General features: G+C 39.3%; 2 protein-coding genes across 2 annotated transcripts; one reads left to right on the top strand and one right to left on the bottom strand.

Annotated features, from left to right (window-relative positions):
• Positions 1-1,321: 1,321 nt before the first annotated feature.
• On the bottom strand, positions 1,322-5,865 carry si:ch211-155e24.3 (uncharacterized protein LOC100150696 homolog). The gene is made up of 4 exons (XM_027150596.2): positions 5,458-5,865; positions 4,245-4,384; positions 4,004-4,088; positions 1,322-3,879 (listed from the first exon to the last, which is right to left on the bottom strand). The coding sequence occupies exons 1-4, from the start codon at positions 5,669-5,671 to the stop codon at positions 2,816-2,818; spliced, it is 1,503 nt and encodes a 500-aa protein (XP_027006397.2). The 5' UTR covers positions 5,672-5,865; the 3' UTR covers positions 1,322-2,815.
• A 1,148-nt stretch (positions 5,866-7,013) lies between these two features.
• On the top strand, positions 7,014-16,311 carry si:dkeyp-68b7.12 (rho GTPase-activating protein 31). The gene is made up of 14 exons (XM_027150546.2): positions 7,014-7,125; positions 8,087-8,462; positions 9,072-9,174; positions 9,265-9,409; positions 10,614-10,696; positions 10,801-10,908; positions 10,986-11,116; positions 11,228-11,393; positions 11,985-12,079; positions 12,224-12,295; positions 12,499-13,203; positions 13,280-13,443; positions 13,582-14,273; positions 14,807-16,311. Exons 2-14 carry the CDS (start codon positions 8,375-8,377, stop codon positions 16,284-16,286), a joined length of 4,032 nt encoding a protein of 1,343 aa, XP_027006347.2. The 5' UTR covers positions 7,014-7,125; positions 8,087-8,374; the 3' UTR covers positions 16,287-16,311.
• Positions 16,312-16,613: the final 302 nt, after the last annotated feature.

The raw sequence follows: 16,613 nt of genomic DNA, 5'->3' as shown, positions 1-16,613 counted from the left end.
TTAATCGTGATCGGTGATTAGTCCTTGGGATCAATCGTGATTGGTCCTTGGGATCAATCATGATCCGTGATTGGTCCTCGTGATTGGAACCTTTACATACTTGTACCTAGAAGTTAACCAAACCTACTTACTCTCTCAAATGTTCAACCAGCAGCTGTCATATACACACATCACCAACTGGCTGCTTTCCAGAATCTAAACATCTCACACATCTATACACATCTCCCTGAATTGTTGTAATGTCCCCACAAACAGCAAAATCTTTACTACTAGCTTTGGGGACAGACTATCTGTCAATCTCCAGAGTGAAGAATGTTGTGCTACTTGTTTGCACATTTTATCACTACAGCAAAAATGCTGTTTTTATTGCTGCCCATCACGCAAGTGGCCACAACCAATGGTCCTCTTACCCAGACTACATATTCACATGGATCAGAAATACCTAGCCAATTTTAAAATCTGCAATAATGTATCGGCACAATGAGAGCGTTGATCTGTTCACCATAACAAATGCATACAAGTTGAATTGTGAGCAAAAAAATATGTACTGAGGAACAAGTGAACATGGCCAAAGATAACATTACATCACAAAGATACAGTCAGTTTTTGGTAATTTACAGTCAGATACCAACGCGTGTACGACATGTATTTACCGTTAAACTAGCATGGAACCTTCTTATGAATGATTTAACGCTATGACAAATAACTCCAATAAAAAAAATCCAATTTTTAAAGTTCATATCACGCGGACATTAGTCACGTCCTATCAGAGATCTTGTTATGCGTAGTTGCTTGTACAGAAACAAGCGAGACAGGTCTAGGAACACTCAGTCACATATTGTACAATTTCATAACTTTGAGTGCATCAGAGTTTCGAATAACACAATAACAGGAATAAAAGAAAACATAAAAGGAAAAACAAAGCTCTGAGGTTTAAATAGATTAGCTGAAGTTGCATTGTTCTAACGTATGAGCAAATGGTGGCTCACTGCAAACATGCATTACAACACTTTCTTGGTTCAAAAACCTGTTCATGTCTTGGGATTTATGGCTGCTGTGAGAAACAGCATGGAGAAGTTTACGAACAAAGAAGCTACATGTTTATATCAAACCTCAGGGAACCTCACAGAAACAGATGCTCCAAGAGATATATATATAAAAAATGAAGCATCGTTACACGTGTCCTAGCACTGAGACGTTGTTACCTACTTAACTCTAGTAGCACAAAATATCTTATATCATAACATATTATTTGCTTTTAACACACTGACATTAACACAAAACAAAACCCTGATGTAACAAAACTCACATACAAATAAGGTTTGGTCAAACTACACATGTTTAATTTTAAAATAACAAAAGATACATCATTTAATATAAAATAAAATCTCAAATTATTCAAACTTCATATTCTCATGTCCACTGTTTTTATATTAAATGAACAAAATGTCCTCATGAAAATGGCTTAAATGTCCCACTTTAATGTCCCTTTTATGAACTCCTCACAGATTTAGATTCATAACATTTTTACTAACCTTTTCAAGCATGGTTTAGGAATTTGCTATCAAAGTGTCATTAATGAAAAAAAACCAAATTGGGAATTTTTAGTGTTAATGAAAACGAAAGGCATCGATACATTTTTTTAATCAACGCTGTCTTGTTTAATGATCAACGACGAATCGCTTCGATTACGGAAAAATTAGTGATTTCAACTGGGAAGTGATTTTAAGCCTGAGGTATTGTAAAGGTCGTGTTATTACTGATTGGGGTGAGAAACATCTTGTAGCGTGTGATGTTGGCGTATTCTGCGTCTCAGACACTTTATGATTTATTTGTGCCCCCTTGTGGAGAATCGTCTACCAGTTAAGTGAGTAAAGTTCTTCACGTGCAAAAAGTACTGCATTAAACTTATATTAGGTTAAAAAACTATCTCGCAAACTACAACACAAACTATAACATCTGAATGACATAGCTGGGCTGCAATAAACATCAAGAAACATTGTGTTTGATGGAACAAGGACTACTGTTGGTGATACAGTGGTAGAGACCCATTCGTATGCTCTCGTGACATTGTGTTGTATGAAAACTCTACAAGCAAAACTGATCTACAGCCACTGTAATGTCCGATAGTGTGTGAGTGTGCACATATCCTGAGATGCGGCAGTTTTGCATCACTGTCAGTAGCGATGTAACGACAAACATGTTGCACAATATGACACGGACGTCTTCTTTGTTGCACCACGAGGCCATGCACAGTGTCTGAAAAAAAGGTATTATCACTTTTATTATCAAGATTAAGCTAGAGACTTGAAATCACGAGGAATGCATTAAGAACAGAACTCAAATGCTTAATATGCTTTCCAAGTGACATTAACTACTCATAGCAAGAGTCTGTTGCAAATAATTAAATCCTCGGGAATGTTGTGAAAAAAAAAAAAAAGAAAGCTTAATGCCCACACTGCCACATTGTGGCACAACCTACATGCTCTGACCTCTATGACCTGTTAGGCCACATTACATTAGCTAGCTAGTGTGGTGGTGTTAGATTTTAGCAGTCATGCTTTTCAAACCTTCAGCAGAACTCCAAGAACAGTATGTCCTTTTTTGAGAATAGCATAATGTTCCTTAAAATCTGACCGATAATAACGAATTTTAGAAGACATCTGTCATTATGTTGTCTTCTAAATAGAAACAAATGTTCCTAGGGAATGTAAGTGCTGCTCTAATGTCTATAACAGGCACATAACAGGATCTGTGGAACTGCTTATTAACACATGACCATCCAAGTAATAATGTCATCAATTCTGGGCTGTTGCTATACAAAACCCCTGGTTTGTGTGACAGCCAGGTTGTCGTGTTGTTCTCGGACCAGCTGACGCACAGCTAATCCTTGCAGAACAGTGTCTCTGTCTGGTGTGTGTGTTTTTTGATGGGACTTTAAGCTGGAGCGCTGAGTGAAGCATTTCCCACACAGGTTGCACTGATAGGGTTTTTCTCCGCTGTGCACCACGGCATGCCGGATCAGATTGCCCTGTTTGGTGAAGCTGCGACCGCACTGGCTGCATGTGTACGGCCTCTCGCCGGTGTGGCTGCGCATGTGCTCCTTCAGCTGGCCGAAACGCACAAACGTCCGCTCGCAGAACGTGCATCGGAAGCGCCGCTCTCCATCCACGCTGGTTACCCACTGAGTTCGAAAACGTCTGACTCCGCCACGACCTCTTCCCAAAAACGCCGGATGAGGTATGTTAGAGCCGGTCTGGGAGTCAATGTCAGCTCCAACTCCGGCCTCACTGGGTCTGGATAATGTCCTGTGCTGCTGGTGAGTGCTTGAGCCATCATGCCTCGGTCTCTGTACAATATGATCTGCCTCATGTGCTCTGTCTCTGCACCATGCTGGCTGTGGTTGCTCATGGACACTAACCTCTCCGACACTGTACATCTCTAACTGCTCATTCGGTATAGTTTTGCCATTGTTTCCGGACTGTCCTATGGCCGCATCCACAGCAGGCTGAGAGAAGACAGAAAGGTCACATGAAAGCTGAGTGGACGTGAAGGACATGTCTGTTCTTTCTGCCTCGTTACTGTTGTCGTCGTTATAAGCAAACTCTGGGTGATTCGTTTCTTCTCTCCTCTGCTCAGACCCTTCTACCAATATGGCTTCTGCTACTGCCTTCTCTTCCTCTTCCTCCTTTTCAGTTTTTACCTGCAGTCTGAGACTTCTCGGACGCTCCTCGTTGCCCGTAACCGGAGAACTGATGTGCGTGATGTGCATCCTCTGTCTCTCCATGTCATCACTAAATTGATTTAGTTCTTCACTTATCTCCTGAGCTGAGGTGTGTTGCTTGTTGCCATGACACCCAAAATGAAACTGCCCTGCAGCTGAAAGAAACACACACACATTATACAGCTGAACAGTTGGCGGCTTTGGGATCTGAACTGACATATTTCCAGACAATATCACAAAACCTCCACTGAGTATATAAAGCAATTCCTATTCTCTTACCCTCTCCCTGTCTCCACAGATCATTATCATTTCTCTCCTCTTTAATGGCTGTTGCTGCAGATCTGTCCTCCGGTATCTGGATAGTCTACAATAAAGAGCAAAAGAATAGTTTCATTTAACAATTCTGAGAGTTGAACGTATCTCTTTTCTGGGATATAAGGACGGGTAACGGTCAGAATGAATATCATGAACAGACATGAAGACATTCACAGTAACAGACACAGCACGGTGTTGTTCAGACCTGACGGATTTGTTTTGTAGATGCTTCAGAGTCGTCCTGTGTTGGTGGAACTGGCTGATCAGCTCTGCATGCATGAACACTGGTGTTTCTGACACACAGACCCTGAAAAGGTATCTTCTCAGAGGAGCCGCAGATGAACACTGAAAATAAACGAATATCATAATATATCATTATATATAAATGAACTTCAACCAACTGGTGAATGAATTAGGTCACCTAGCCTAATTAGGTACTTTTTAGATGTTTGATGATGATGATGATGATGATGATGCTGGAGGGGGAAAAAATCAAAATGGCTGATTCAAATTAATTTAATTCAATTTAATTCAATTCGAATCAAATTTATTTGTATGGTGCGTTTAACAATTGACACTGTCTCAAGGCAGCTTTACAAAACATAAACATTGAACAAAAGGTTATTATATAAAGAAAATATAAAGATTAATAAAATACAAAAAATTCAAGATTAATATTAGATATATTTAAATGTGTTTGTTTTTATCACCAATGAGCAAGTCTGAGGTGACACAGGTGACTGTGGTGAGGATAAACTCCCTTGAACGGTAAAGGAAGAAACCTTGAGAGGAACCAGACTCAAAGGAGAACCTCATCCTCATATGGGTGACACCGGAGGGTGTGATTATAAATATACAGTCTGATAAATGTTTTATTGATGAGGAGATTGTTGTCCTCAAAGACCACATGGAGTTGGCATCTCCTCTTTAGTATAGCAGAGTCTCTAGATGTCTCAGGATCCTCACCGAGGTCTAAGATCCGATGGCACTCTTCATCTTACAGCTTATAATTCGTCCCATGTTGTGTGATTAATTTTTCAACAAATTCACTGTATTTTGCTGCAACTATTATCATCATTATTCGATACAACCCTTTTAAAATGCGTACACTGGATGGACTAAATAGTGCCTAACGTAATTGTGTAGTGTATTGTCTATCTTTTGAGACACAACTCAAGGTAAGACAGTAATGTCCCCAGGTGACGTCAGAGTGGGACACAATCAATAAAAATACAGCACCAGAGAAGAAATACAGCACTAGAATCACTGAAGTACTTTCAGTTTAATGATTTTAAAGGGTTGAGTTTGTCTAGTGGTTAAAGTGTTGGACTAGTAACCATAAGGTCATGAGTTCGAATCTCACGTCCTATTATTATTTTTTTTTTTTATGTAAAATAAAGAGAGATATTGTTTAGTACCTTTCCGTCTCCCTCTTCCACGTACTTTCCTCAGTTCATTCTCCATCACCTGACATTTCCTCTTCAGGCTGTCGATGTCTCTCTGACTGCGGGAGAGCTCGATGCGGATCACCGCACAGCTGTGCTCAACTCGCCGGTTAATTTCCTCCGTTGCTGCTTTGGCCAGAATCTCCATGACGGACAACAGCTGCTCGTGGAAAGTGTACTGAGCCATTTTGTGCTTTTCTAACGCTTCACACAAGCTCTATAGCCAGTCACGTCTCGATATGTCCACTTTATAAAACACTCTTGATGCCAAATACGTACAAAGTGTAACATGTCACTGTACACGGCTGTGAACGTCCCCTTCAAACATACGCAGATTCCTACTTCCGGTTTTGTCCCTACGTCACTACCGTAAACAAGTCGAGTGCTATAAACGTGTTATAGACACGCGTTTTCTGTTGTATATGAACATAATAACGCTAAGGCATGAATAAAATGAGAGAAACGAACACAAAGCGCTCAAATCTCGTTTAAACAGACATGTACATCTACATAAACAGCTGATTAGCCTGCATATGTTAATGCCTTAATTTTTGTAGACTTACATTGCTAATAAAACAGCAGTCTTGACTTCTAAAAAACCCCCATACACTACTTTTGGCCATTAGATGTTGTAGTAAATGGAAGAAGGTGGCTGTTAGTTTAAAACTAGGGATCATAGAGAGCAAAAACTTCCTGACACATCATCTTAGTCATCATCATCGTCATCATCATCATCATCATCATCACTACCATTAGCTTAGGCACTTTGTCCTAATCAGGGTTACTATAGTTCCTAGTAATACTTGGTATGAAGAGGGAATACAGCTTGGGTGGGACACCAGTCCATCGCAGACCAGCATACACACAGTCACATTCATGCACTCATTTAAACTTTGGGGCAATGTAGTGTAACCAGTTCACCTACTGGCGTGGTCAGAAATCGAACGACTAGCTGTTAATTAACATGGGCACAGGAAATTCATTCTGAGAGCAACCCAGGATCAGGATTGAACAAGGGATCCTGATGCTGTGAGGCATCAATACTATTTCCTGCCTACACGATTTCATGTGTCTTGACTTCAGAAATCCACTAAAGGTTATTTGTGGTGATTACGGGTGACCGTAAATGGAAAAGTAGAGGGGAAGCGGCATAAATGGACCCCAGTGAACAAAGAACATCCAGTTATCTTACTAGCGAAACTAGTTATATCATAAAATGCTTTATGAAACAAAAATAAAATTGAAAGTAAGACTGATTTGTGGCCACAAAAGTGTCGTATAAAATGTACAAACCAGTAGACATCTACTCATAAATGAATGTACACTATGTTGCCTTTTAACATAACTTGTTAAAGTTTTAATAAAGATAGCTTCCATCTATGGATGTCATGCAGCACTTTATGTAGTTCATGTGGTACATTAAGACACATTTTCACATGATAGACAGACAGAGAAAGATAGAAGCAAATGTCATTCACATATATCAGCGTATACATGCAGTGTACTAAGACTGTTGAGAATTAAAATGGAGAATTAAGTCAAAAGAGACCAAGAAGTCAGGAAGTCACTAAGGGAAGTTTGGTGGTTTCTTGCGTCACAGATGCTAGCTAGGGCTGCTTCTTGTGCCGGTGGAGTGAAAAGGTAAGGACGGTTAAGTCAAATGTTTTCTTATTACTTGCTGCTTTTTGAAACTAACTTGGCACTGTCGATGTTAGAGGCCTTGGAGGTTCATCAGCTGAATGTTTCTTTTATGTTAGCGTACTGTACATAGAGAGATTTAATCGTTGTTTGACACCATATGCCTGATGCAGAGAGAGAGAAAGAGAGAGAGGCAGGCCTTACATTGAGGTTGTTCATTTCCGTGCACAGCACGACAGAAATAAAAAGGCAGATAAAATGTAACAAAGCGCCTGTGTATGAAGACAAATATTCAAAATGACGAGCACTGTCTTAACAAACAGCTTGAACGATACAGCCAGGGATAAAAAAGTGATCTTTTGTCCTGATGTTTTGAAGTAAACAGATAGTAAAAGTGAGAGAGTTTGTGAGGGTGTGGCTTTGAAAGCACCCAAATCTCACACGACATGAAAGTCGGAAGCAGAGACAGTGCACCTCATGCTTATCCATGGTCCTCAGGCTGATGGAGCATAATCTCAGTTAAATTTTAATCAGCTGACAGTTCCAGATTTCAGCTTTTGATTACCAATGTCAGGATTTAGACTCAGTAGATTTTTAGTTGCTGGTTGTGAGAATCTGTGAATTGCAGCATAGGCACCAGGAGAATGAGGCTGGACTATGTAGATGTAAAGGTTATAGTCTGATTAAAAAAATGAAGCATTTATTTGTTTGTTAGATCAAATTTTAAAATGGTTTTGTGTATATATTGGCTTCTACAAGGTATGAAGTCCGTAAACTTTCTGTGGATATTTTTGTGATAGATAAGCCATAAATTCCATGTATATATTTTAAATCAACAAAATACAGCAATCGAGACTTATTGTTCTGTATAATTATGCCTGTGTACACACTCTGTACACTTTTTTTTCACTTTCGGTTATTTCAATACTGTTAATATATTTCCTGCCGTACTTGTTTTGCACAGGCCACAAGCATCCAGCTCCAGCACAACAAATAATCTTACAATTAAATCAGATTTATGTAAAATATGAGATTTATACTGTAGTGATACAGAATGTAGCAGAAGCTTATCGTTGTTATAAAAACAGGAAAAGGTGGTTAGAGGTCAGGTACAAAAACAACACTGCATTTTCAAACACACAATAATCACCATGAGTGGATTAGGTGTCACGTATCACTAAGAGCACAATAGCAAACACACAAACACACACACGTCTGGATGTAAGACTGGTGGTTCATTAAGCGGTGCATAATGAAGAGAGGACGAAGAAAAGGTGGGAGTAAAGAGAAGGTGTTTGGATGTGACCTGGTGGAGCATTTAGCTGCAACTAGTCAAGAAAGTGAGTATTACTTCTCATCTCATGTCCTTTATCTTGTAATAAATATAGTAATAATAAACAACGTTTTTTTTATAATGTTGTAATAATGTTATAGTTATAGGCCACTATTCATCATGAGACAATTTCATGGAATTCTCTTAATATTAATAAAGCCAATATATAATATACTTTAAATCATTTATCAAAAGCTATTGATTATTGAAATAATTTGTATTTAAAGAATGTGCATTATTAAACTATATTAAACACCCAGGACATGAGTGTTGGATGAGACCTACAATAATAACTCCTATAACTGGTTATATGACTATTACCACAAAATATAAATATATATATACCAACTTCTCTTTTTCTCCCTCTTATTAACAAAAAAAAAATGCACTTACACTGTAGATCCCTGTGATTAATGTTAAAGAAACATTTCCTTACAGAAGATTTCAACATTTATTATTCCTACTGCAAAGTGAGGAGTAAAAAAATCTACAATAAAAGTTTCTATTAACTTAACAAAAATTAAAAGGTTTCAGTACATAACTCTCCAGCTATTCTCATCTCTCTTTCCTTTTACTCTTTTCTCTGTGACGTTAAACATCTGTCTGTCTCACACAGTTCCTCTGGTACTCCGTAGCTGCTGTATGTTCATTGAAGAACATGGGATCGTTGATGGGATCTACAGATTGTCTGGAGTGTCATCCAACACACAGAAACTTAGGTATGTTTAGATAAAGTGTCTGTTCACATTTCATCTCCACTGTTCTGAAAGATGCTGTTTGAGCTCTTGGTGTCTTTTTTTGCTACACAGGTCAGAGTTTGACAGCGAGGGGTCTCCAGACCTGTATAAAGATTTGTATCTGCAGGACATTCACTGTGTCAGTTCCCTGTGTAAGGCGTACTTCAGAGAGCTGCCCAACCCACTGCTCACATATCAACTCTATGACCACTTTGCTGTGGGTATCACACTTAAACAGTGATTTCACCGATATATATATATATATATATATATATATATATATATATATATATATATATATATATATATACACACACACACACACACACACACACACACACACACACACACACACACACACACCACAAAACCTCAGACACCACTGCTCTCAGATCGGTGCTTTCTATTTTTATATGGTGAAACAACTTGATGACGTGGTCATTATTCATTACATCATTCATTACACTGGTCATAATTATGTGGGATATTAATATTCATTCAGATGTCCTATCCATTCATCCATCTATCCATCCATATATACATTTTCTGTACCATTAAGCAGGGTCACAGGGGGCCTGGGGTTTATCTCAGGGGATTTGTGACAGGTGGCAAGGGACACCCTGGATGGGGTGCCAACCCATAGTTGGGCACAATCACACACACACACACACACACACACACACACACACACACACACACACACACACACACACACACACACACACACACACACACACACACACACACACACACACACACACACACACACCAGTGCACCCACTATGGACAATTTAGAGATACCAGTAAGCCTACAATGCTTGTCTTTGGACTTCTGTACATCCCCAGGTGTGTGAGGTAAATGTGATAAGCACTAAACAACTATTTCCTCTAATAAAGAAACTATCTATCTGAATTTCTCCCTTTTTATCATATCATCTGATAATTAATACAACACACACACACACACACACACACACACACACACACACACACACACACACACACACACACACACACACACACACACACACACACACACACACACACACAGATGCAGTACAATTTAGTTTAGCAAATCCACATACAGCCATGTTTTTGGGAGGTGGGTGAAATTAGAGGACTATTCCAGTGAGGTGTTGAAAGCTTTAATTTTTGTAATATTATCAATGCTGTTTTTTGGTCCAGTGGAGGATCCTTCGGCCAAAACATAATCCCTATTTCCAACGAATTTCAAAATACATTTTGGGATATTGGTGTATAATTGGTGTATCATTATCATTTAGACAATACTGCAGTGTGTTGAAGTTAATTAACCCTTTTTGGATATTCTCTCCATAATATGCCATTTATTTATCTAGTTAATTTTAGTTATAAATCCTTACAGTATTCTCTATTTGTAACTGCATGTACAAACTCATTAGGAAGCTGTGGCTGTTCAGTTAGAGGATGAGAGAATGGTGAAGATAAAGGAAGTGCTGAAAGAGCTGCCACAGCCTCATTACCGGTAAACACACCTTCCTGAATGGCATAAACCTTAATAAATCACCACTATAGAAAATTTGAAAAAGTCACTCTATTCATTTCTGGGGTTAACTTTGCTTTCTGCAGGACTCTGGAATATTTGATGAAACACTTAGTCCGGATGGCTACGTATTCTAATCAGACCAACATGCATGCCAGAAATCTTGCCATTGTGTGGGCTCCCAACCTCCTCAGGTCTGTGTGTGTAAGTCAACAAAATCTTTAGTATTGTTACACTATATCCACTAAAACTGCTCTGTATTTAACTACAGATCAAAGGACATCGAGGCATCAGGTTTTAACGGCACTGCGGCTTTCATGGAGGTGCGAGTGCAGTCCATTGTGGTAGAATTCATTTTGACTCATGTGTCTCAGCTGTTTCCTGAATTGGATCCTGAACCAGGTACTCAGCCATTTAACACGTGTCTCTTTTAATAACTGACTTTACTAGCATTTCACTTGCTATCACCTTGTAGTATAAAAATTAATATCTGGTATTATAATCTCTCCAAAGGACTAACTGCAGAGCGAAGAAAGTCTCTCCCATCACCATGCTTACTGCCCAGCCAAGAAGACCATTTCTTCAAGGCCTTGCCTTTCCAATATCCAGGCAACATGAGTCCTGGAGATAGTCCTATAGCAATGAGACCTTACCATGCCATCATCGATGGCACAGAAAAGTAAGACTCAAATCTCAAAAAGTTTTTTTTTTTATGTAATCCACACTACATGGCCAACGGTTGTTGGACACATGGCCAATACACCTGTATGTAGCTCTTCCCCAAACTGTAACCACAAAGTTGGAAGTACACAATTGTAGAGAATGTATTTATAATGTGTAGCATTAGAATTTCCTTTTACTGGAATTAATATGCCCAAACAAGTTCCAGCATGACAATGTCCCCGTGCACGAAGTGTAAATAGAATTGAACAGGAATGCTGACTGCAACCAGAGCCACTATTGAAAAGCCTTCCCAGAAGAGTGGAGGTTAATATTACAGCAAAAGAAGAAATGATCTGTATTTCAAATAGTGTCCGTTCTTTACAGGAGAGTTTTGTTAAATTGTCAAATTTAACAAACTAAATTATTCACTTTATCACTTTATTTTATGAGCGTTATTTTATTAGAGTTAGGGTTAGGGTCATCAACTCGGATTGGATTGGATCACCATATTTTGCATAATATTTTTTATTATTATTTAACCCAGTGTTTCCTTTCTGAAACGGTATTAAAAATGTGTGCATCACTTGCACTTCATCCTTTCTTTCAGGAGGAAGGGATCACTGAAAGGCAGAAAATGGAAGTCTATCTTCAACTTAGGCGGAAGACTCCAAGATCACCGCAAAAAGAAGTACGCACCCAAGGGTAAGAATAGCTGCCTGTATTCTTTTTAACCTTTATGTTGACATTCTCACTGCTCATCGGTTTACTCTATATTGTAAATACTCTTTTATGTATATTTTGCTCACTTAGCTTATTAATCCCTCGTCCCTTGACTTATCTTTACAGAAAAAGAGAAGACCACTCTAAGGCCTGCTAAAAGTATGGACTCTTTGAGCTCAGGACCTTACATGCAGGAAGGTATATATACAGTATTTTCCCCCAGTTCAGTTTTAGAGCATAAAAGAAATGGATCTTTTCCCATTTTATCAGATTTTTCCTATTTTTAAGTGTTAGATAAGTACAATATTGCACTAGATTATAATAAGTCATGACCTCTTGTTGTTAATAGTTTCTTATTTTCGGTATGTTGATAAACCTGGTGTTCTTCATTTCCTTTTCAGATTCCCAGAATGCTTCTCCACGCATATCTCCTTTAGCCATACCCTCTGGAAATGCAGAAGGTGGGTCTACTGGGGGTGGTGGTGTGGCTAGTGGATATGCCGTGACGTACAGGCGCACAGGTGGGGCTAGCGTTAGTATGGTGAGTGGAGGAGGTGGGGCGCATGGCACTTACAGGAGCCTGGATCCAGGGACTGCGGCCAATACAGACAAAACACAGACTCCATCCCAAGTGATGCCCAGCAGGGCAGAACGCCGTGCAGGAATGCACATTTCTGGGCCTTTTTCGGTGACCGTCCCTCTTCATATAACCTCAGGGCTGGCACTGGGGGTACTTCAGGGAGGAAGAGCTGAGGAGGAAGAGCTACGGCAGGGGCAGAATGAGGAGGAACAGCTAAAGAAAGACAAAAAGGACAATGCTGAAGAGAAGGAAACAGAACCGGAAGAAGAGAAAGTTCAAAGTTCAGTTAAGGAGACAGAAAGCCTGAATGACAACAAGGAGAAGATGTTGGATAATGTGGGTGAAGAGGATATGGAGAAAGTAGATAAAAGCGAAGACATACAGCCTGAGGAGGCCATTCCTGAGGAGCAAGAAGTGTCTGAAGATAAAGGTGAAGAGGAAGAATATTCGAGTGAGAAAGAAGTATCAAATGAGTGGCAAGATTCCACAGAGAGAACTTCAGACATGGATGGTGAAGGCTACATGGGTAAGTAAATAGACGAATAGATATAATGTATCTCTGAATGAAAGCCATTAAAAATCCATATTTGCTATTCCCTCAGTCATGAAAGGTGTAAAGATGCGGTATCCTGAAAGAGATGGAGGTCAAAATGAGAGCCTCAACCTCCCACTTCAGGAGGAACAGAACCCTGACCACGAGCTCCCTCTGGATTTTCAGGACACTTTTGGATTCTTGGATCTGATGGATTTGCCCACTTCATATCAGGTATATGTAACAGAATGTGTCTTTCTGACCTCAATTCTGTATTAAAGCCACTTTGCTTACAGCTGAAGTTTGTTTGTCATCTTTCAAAAAATATCTACAAGTCTCTTTCAATCTTATCATGTTTTATATTTTCTTTAGATAAATGAGTTCTCAGTGGAGCCTCCTGCCTTCGACATGGAAGAGGATGAAGAGGAAAATAATGCGAGTCCATTACAGAGCCATCCTCATATGGAAACCTCCCCTCACACAAGCAGGCCACTGCCAAACAAATCACACAGCCTTCCTTATACATCCTATCCTTTCCAGACAGTTCTAACCTTCTCTTCTGACGAAGACTGTTACTCAGGGCCTAGCGATGATGATGTTGATAGCAGCGATTCAGACAAAGGTGAATATGAGGACATGTTCATTAAAAGTCTACCTTCTGAATATCATTTTCAGCAGTTAAACTGGGCAAGTCCCCAGATCATCATGTTAGACTCTAACAGCAATGAAGATTCTCAGAGCAAGAACCAGTCCGAGTGCTCAGATCAGACTCCGACTGTATCTGAGGACATTGAATATTGTCCCCCTGCCAGTCAATTTGCTGATATGGAAATAACAGACAGTAATGCTGATAATCAGTGCTTAAATGAGGGGGATCTCAGCCCAGTTAATTTAGAGACAGAGCATTTAAACATGGGAAGGAAGGAGGACGAAGACAGAAGCGCAGAGAATGATGTAAACTATCAAAGCGACTCAGAAAAGCTTGGAAATGTAAATGAAGCCATTCAAGAGGAAAACGAAAAGACGGAAAGTACTAACAGTGGAGATGAAACACTCGCCTGCAGGTAAGAAGCTCACAAAGAAACCTACATTTTTTATATTTATCAAATGTGGCTCCTTGTCATGTTTAAAGTTGGAAAAATGTTCTTAGGTGTTAAAAAAAATCGAATTCCTTAAAGGGTTCTTTCCTTTTTCTTTAAAGGTCCAATGTTTCTATAACAGAATGGTTTTTCCTTTCTGAAAAGGCTCATATTAGGACAGCTTTAGAAAATGAAGAACCCTTAACTATCAAGCATAACCCTTTTAAGGTTATAACAAGTCCCTAGTGTTTATAATTATAATAGCAGCACTATTAAAAACATTGTTTTCAACGTATCAAAAATGTTGGTATGAAATTAATTTTTTCTCGGCTAGAAATTAGTTCAGTCTCTTTTTGTAAAAAGGCAAGGCACCTCTCAGCATGGGACGTGGAGTCATATGAGGAGTAACACTTGTCACTGTTAGAGGGCTCTAAAAATGACAAACAGCTCATTTAATAGACATGTATATAAGCTGAATGGTCTTGGTCTGACATATTGTACATTGTTCATGTTTCCAGTCACACAGACACTCATTCCACAGACGATGAAAATCAAGAAGACACTTATTTTGGTCCAGATATACCTTCTACCACAGTGGAAGCAAGCAACTGTGTAACGGTTAAGACATCCTGCACAACTGATCCTGTTACCAATGAGGAACTTCCAAGCTCTGAGGATCAAAATGAAAGTACTGATAATTACGCTGGCATTGTTGAAAGTGAGACTATACTAGATGAGCCAAGCCCTGAATTACAGAGAAGTCAAAATAAAAGTGAGACTGACAAACTCTCAGGGAAAGCAGAAATAATTCTGCATACCAATTTGCAAATAGAGACAGATGGGAATGAGCTGGAAGGCATAGAGCTGAGTGAGGAAATGGAAGTTGGTGAGAAGGGAGAGGATGAGAGAGACGCAAGGGAGACAGAAACAGAAGAAAAGACTATTATAAAGGAAGAGAGTACGGAAAGTGAGCATATTGAGGGAGAGAAAAATTTCGAGGGACATACAAATCTAGTAGATGTGGATAAGATGGAAAAAGAGAGCGATATGGTTCCACAAGAGGAGCAGATATATTTAGAGAATAAACAGGAAGATGTTGAAAACGTAGCTGTTGAAAATCAGAAGGAAGGCAGTGATAGAGGGAAAGAGAATGATCAACAAATGGAGGACGATGACATAGAAGAGGAAATCGAGACAAAGAAAGACTGTCATTTGGAAGGCGATGCAGAAGTAAAAAAGGGAAGTGTTCCTGAAGAGCTGAGTGAAGAAGATGACAGGCTTTCGGAGGATGGCGAGGAACGACCGCGTGAAAAGGGGAAGGAAAGCATGAAGGAGGAAAAAAATGAGGATCTTTTTTCATCAGATAGGGAGATACCAATGAGAATGAAAGTAAGACATGGAGCAGGTGCGGGGCTCGGGTTGGGCGTGGGCAGGACGGTGATTATATCCAAACACAAAATGTACCAAGTGAAAGCTGTTCCTGTTGTACCACCTAAACCACAGCATTCCAAAATCACTGCTTTCAGACAACAGTTTCAGCAGAGAGACGCTGACAGACAACAGAAACCCATTCAGTCAACAAATATCCGGATACAACATACAGACAAAGAGCTTCCGAAGAAAGAGTGTGAAAATGAAATAGAGGATGTAGCACAAAACCATGACTGCCAAAATACAGAGCAAGAAACAGGAACAGGGACAGACAGGGAGACAGCAGAGGAAAGCAAGGCAGATCAGGTAAAAACCCAGCTGAATGATACAAAGTCATGTCGTAGTTTGGAAGTTGAGGTAGAACAGGACAGAGACGAGCAGAAGCAAAGGAGAGGGACATGGGATGGAGGGAGTTTGAGAATGGATGGCCAGAAAGACTTAGACAGGGAGTCGAAAAGAACCAGCTGCATTAGTATGTGCTTTGATGAAGCTGTTGCCAGGGCAACAGGTAAAAGATACAGAGAGAAGGAATCTATAGAAAAAGAGAAATTTGTTGAGTTACAATAGAAAAAAGAGGGTGAAGATTGAACCAAAGAAAGAAAAAGGGAGACAACTGACTGACATAAAAAAAGGTGTATGAATGTGTAAAATAAGATGTTTATAGCTCCCCCCCCCACACACAAATTTTACATAATTTACCAGGTAAACAAAAAGGTAAAAATAAACAAACATTTTCTTTCTCAAAGGCTTTGAAACTTTCCGCATAGTTCATTTTAACCTGTAATTACACTTTGACTGTGTTCATACTGTGGGCATTTATGTAGCTTATAATAATAGTAATAATAAATAATAATAATAATAATTATTATTTATTTTTTCATTATACATTCTATA

This window comes from Tachysurus fulvidraco, chromosome 22 (genome assembly GCF_022655615.1).
Source record: "Tachysurus fulvidraco isolate hzauxx_2018 chromosome 22, HZAU_PFXX_2.0, whole genome shotgun sequence".
Taxonomy (NCBI): domain Eukaryota; kingdom Metazoa; phylum Chordata; class Actinopteri; order Siluriformes; family Bagridae; genus Tachysurus; species Tachysurus fulvidraco.
This window is presented reverse-complemented; position numbering and strand designations above follow the sequence as displayed.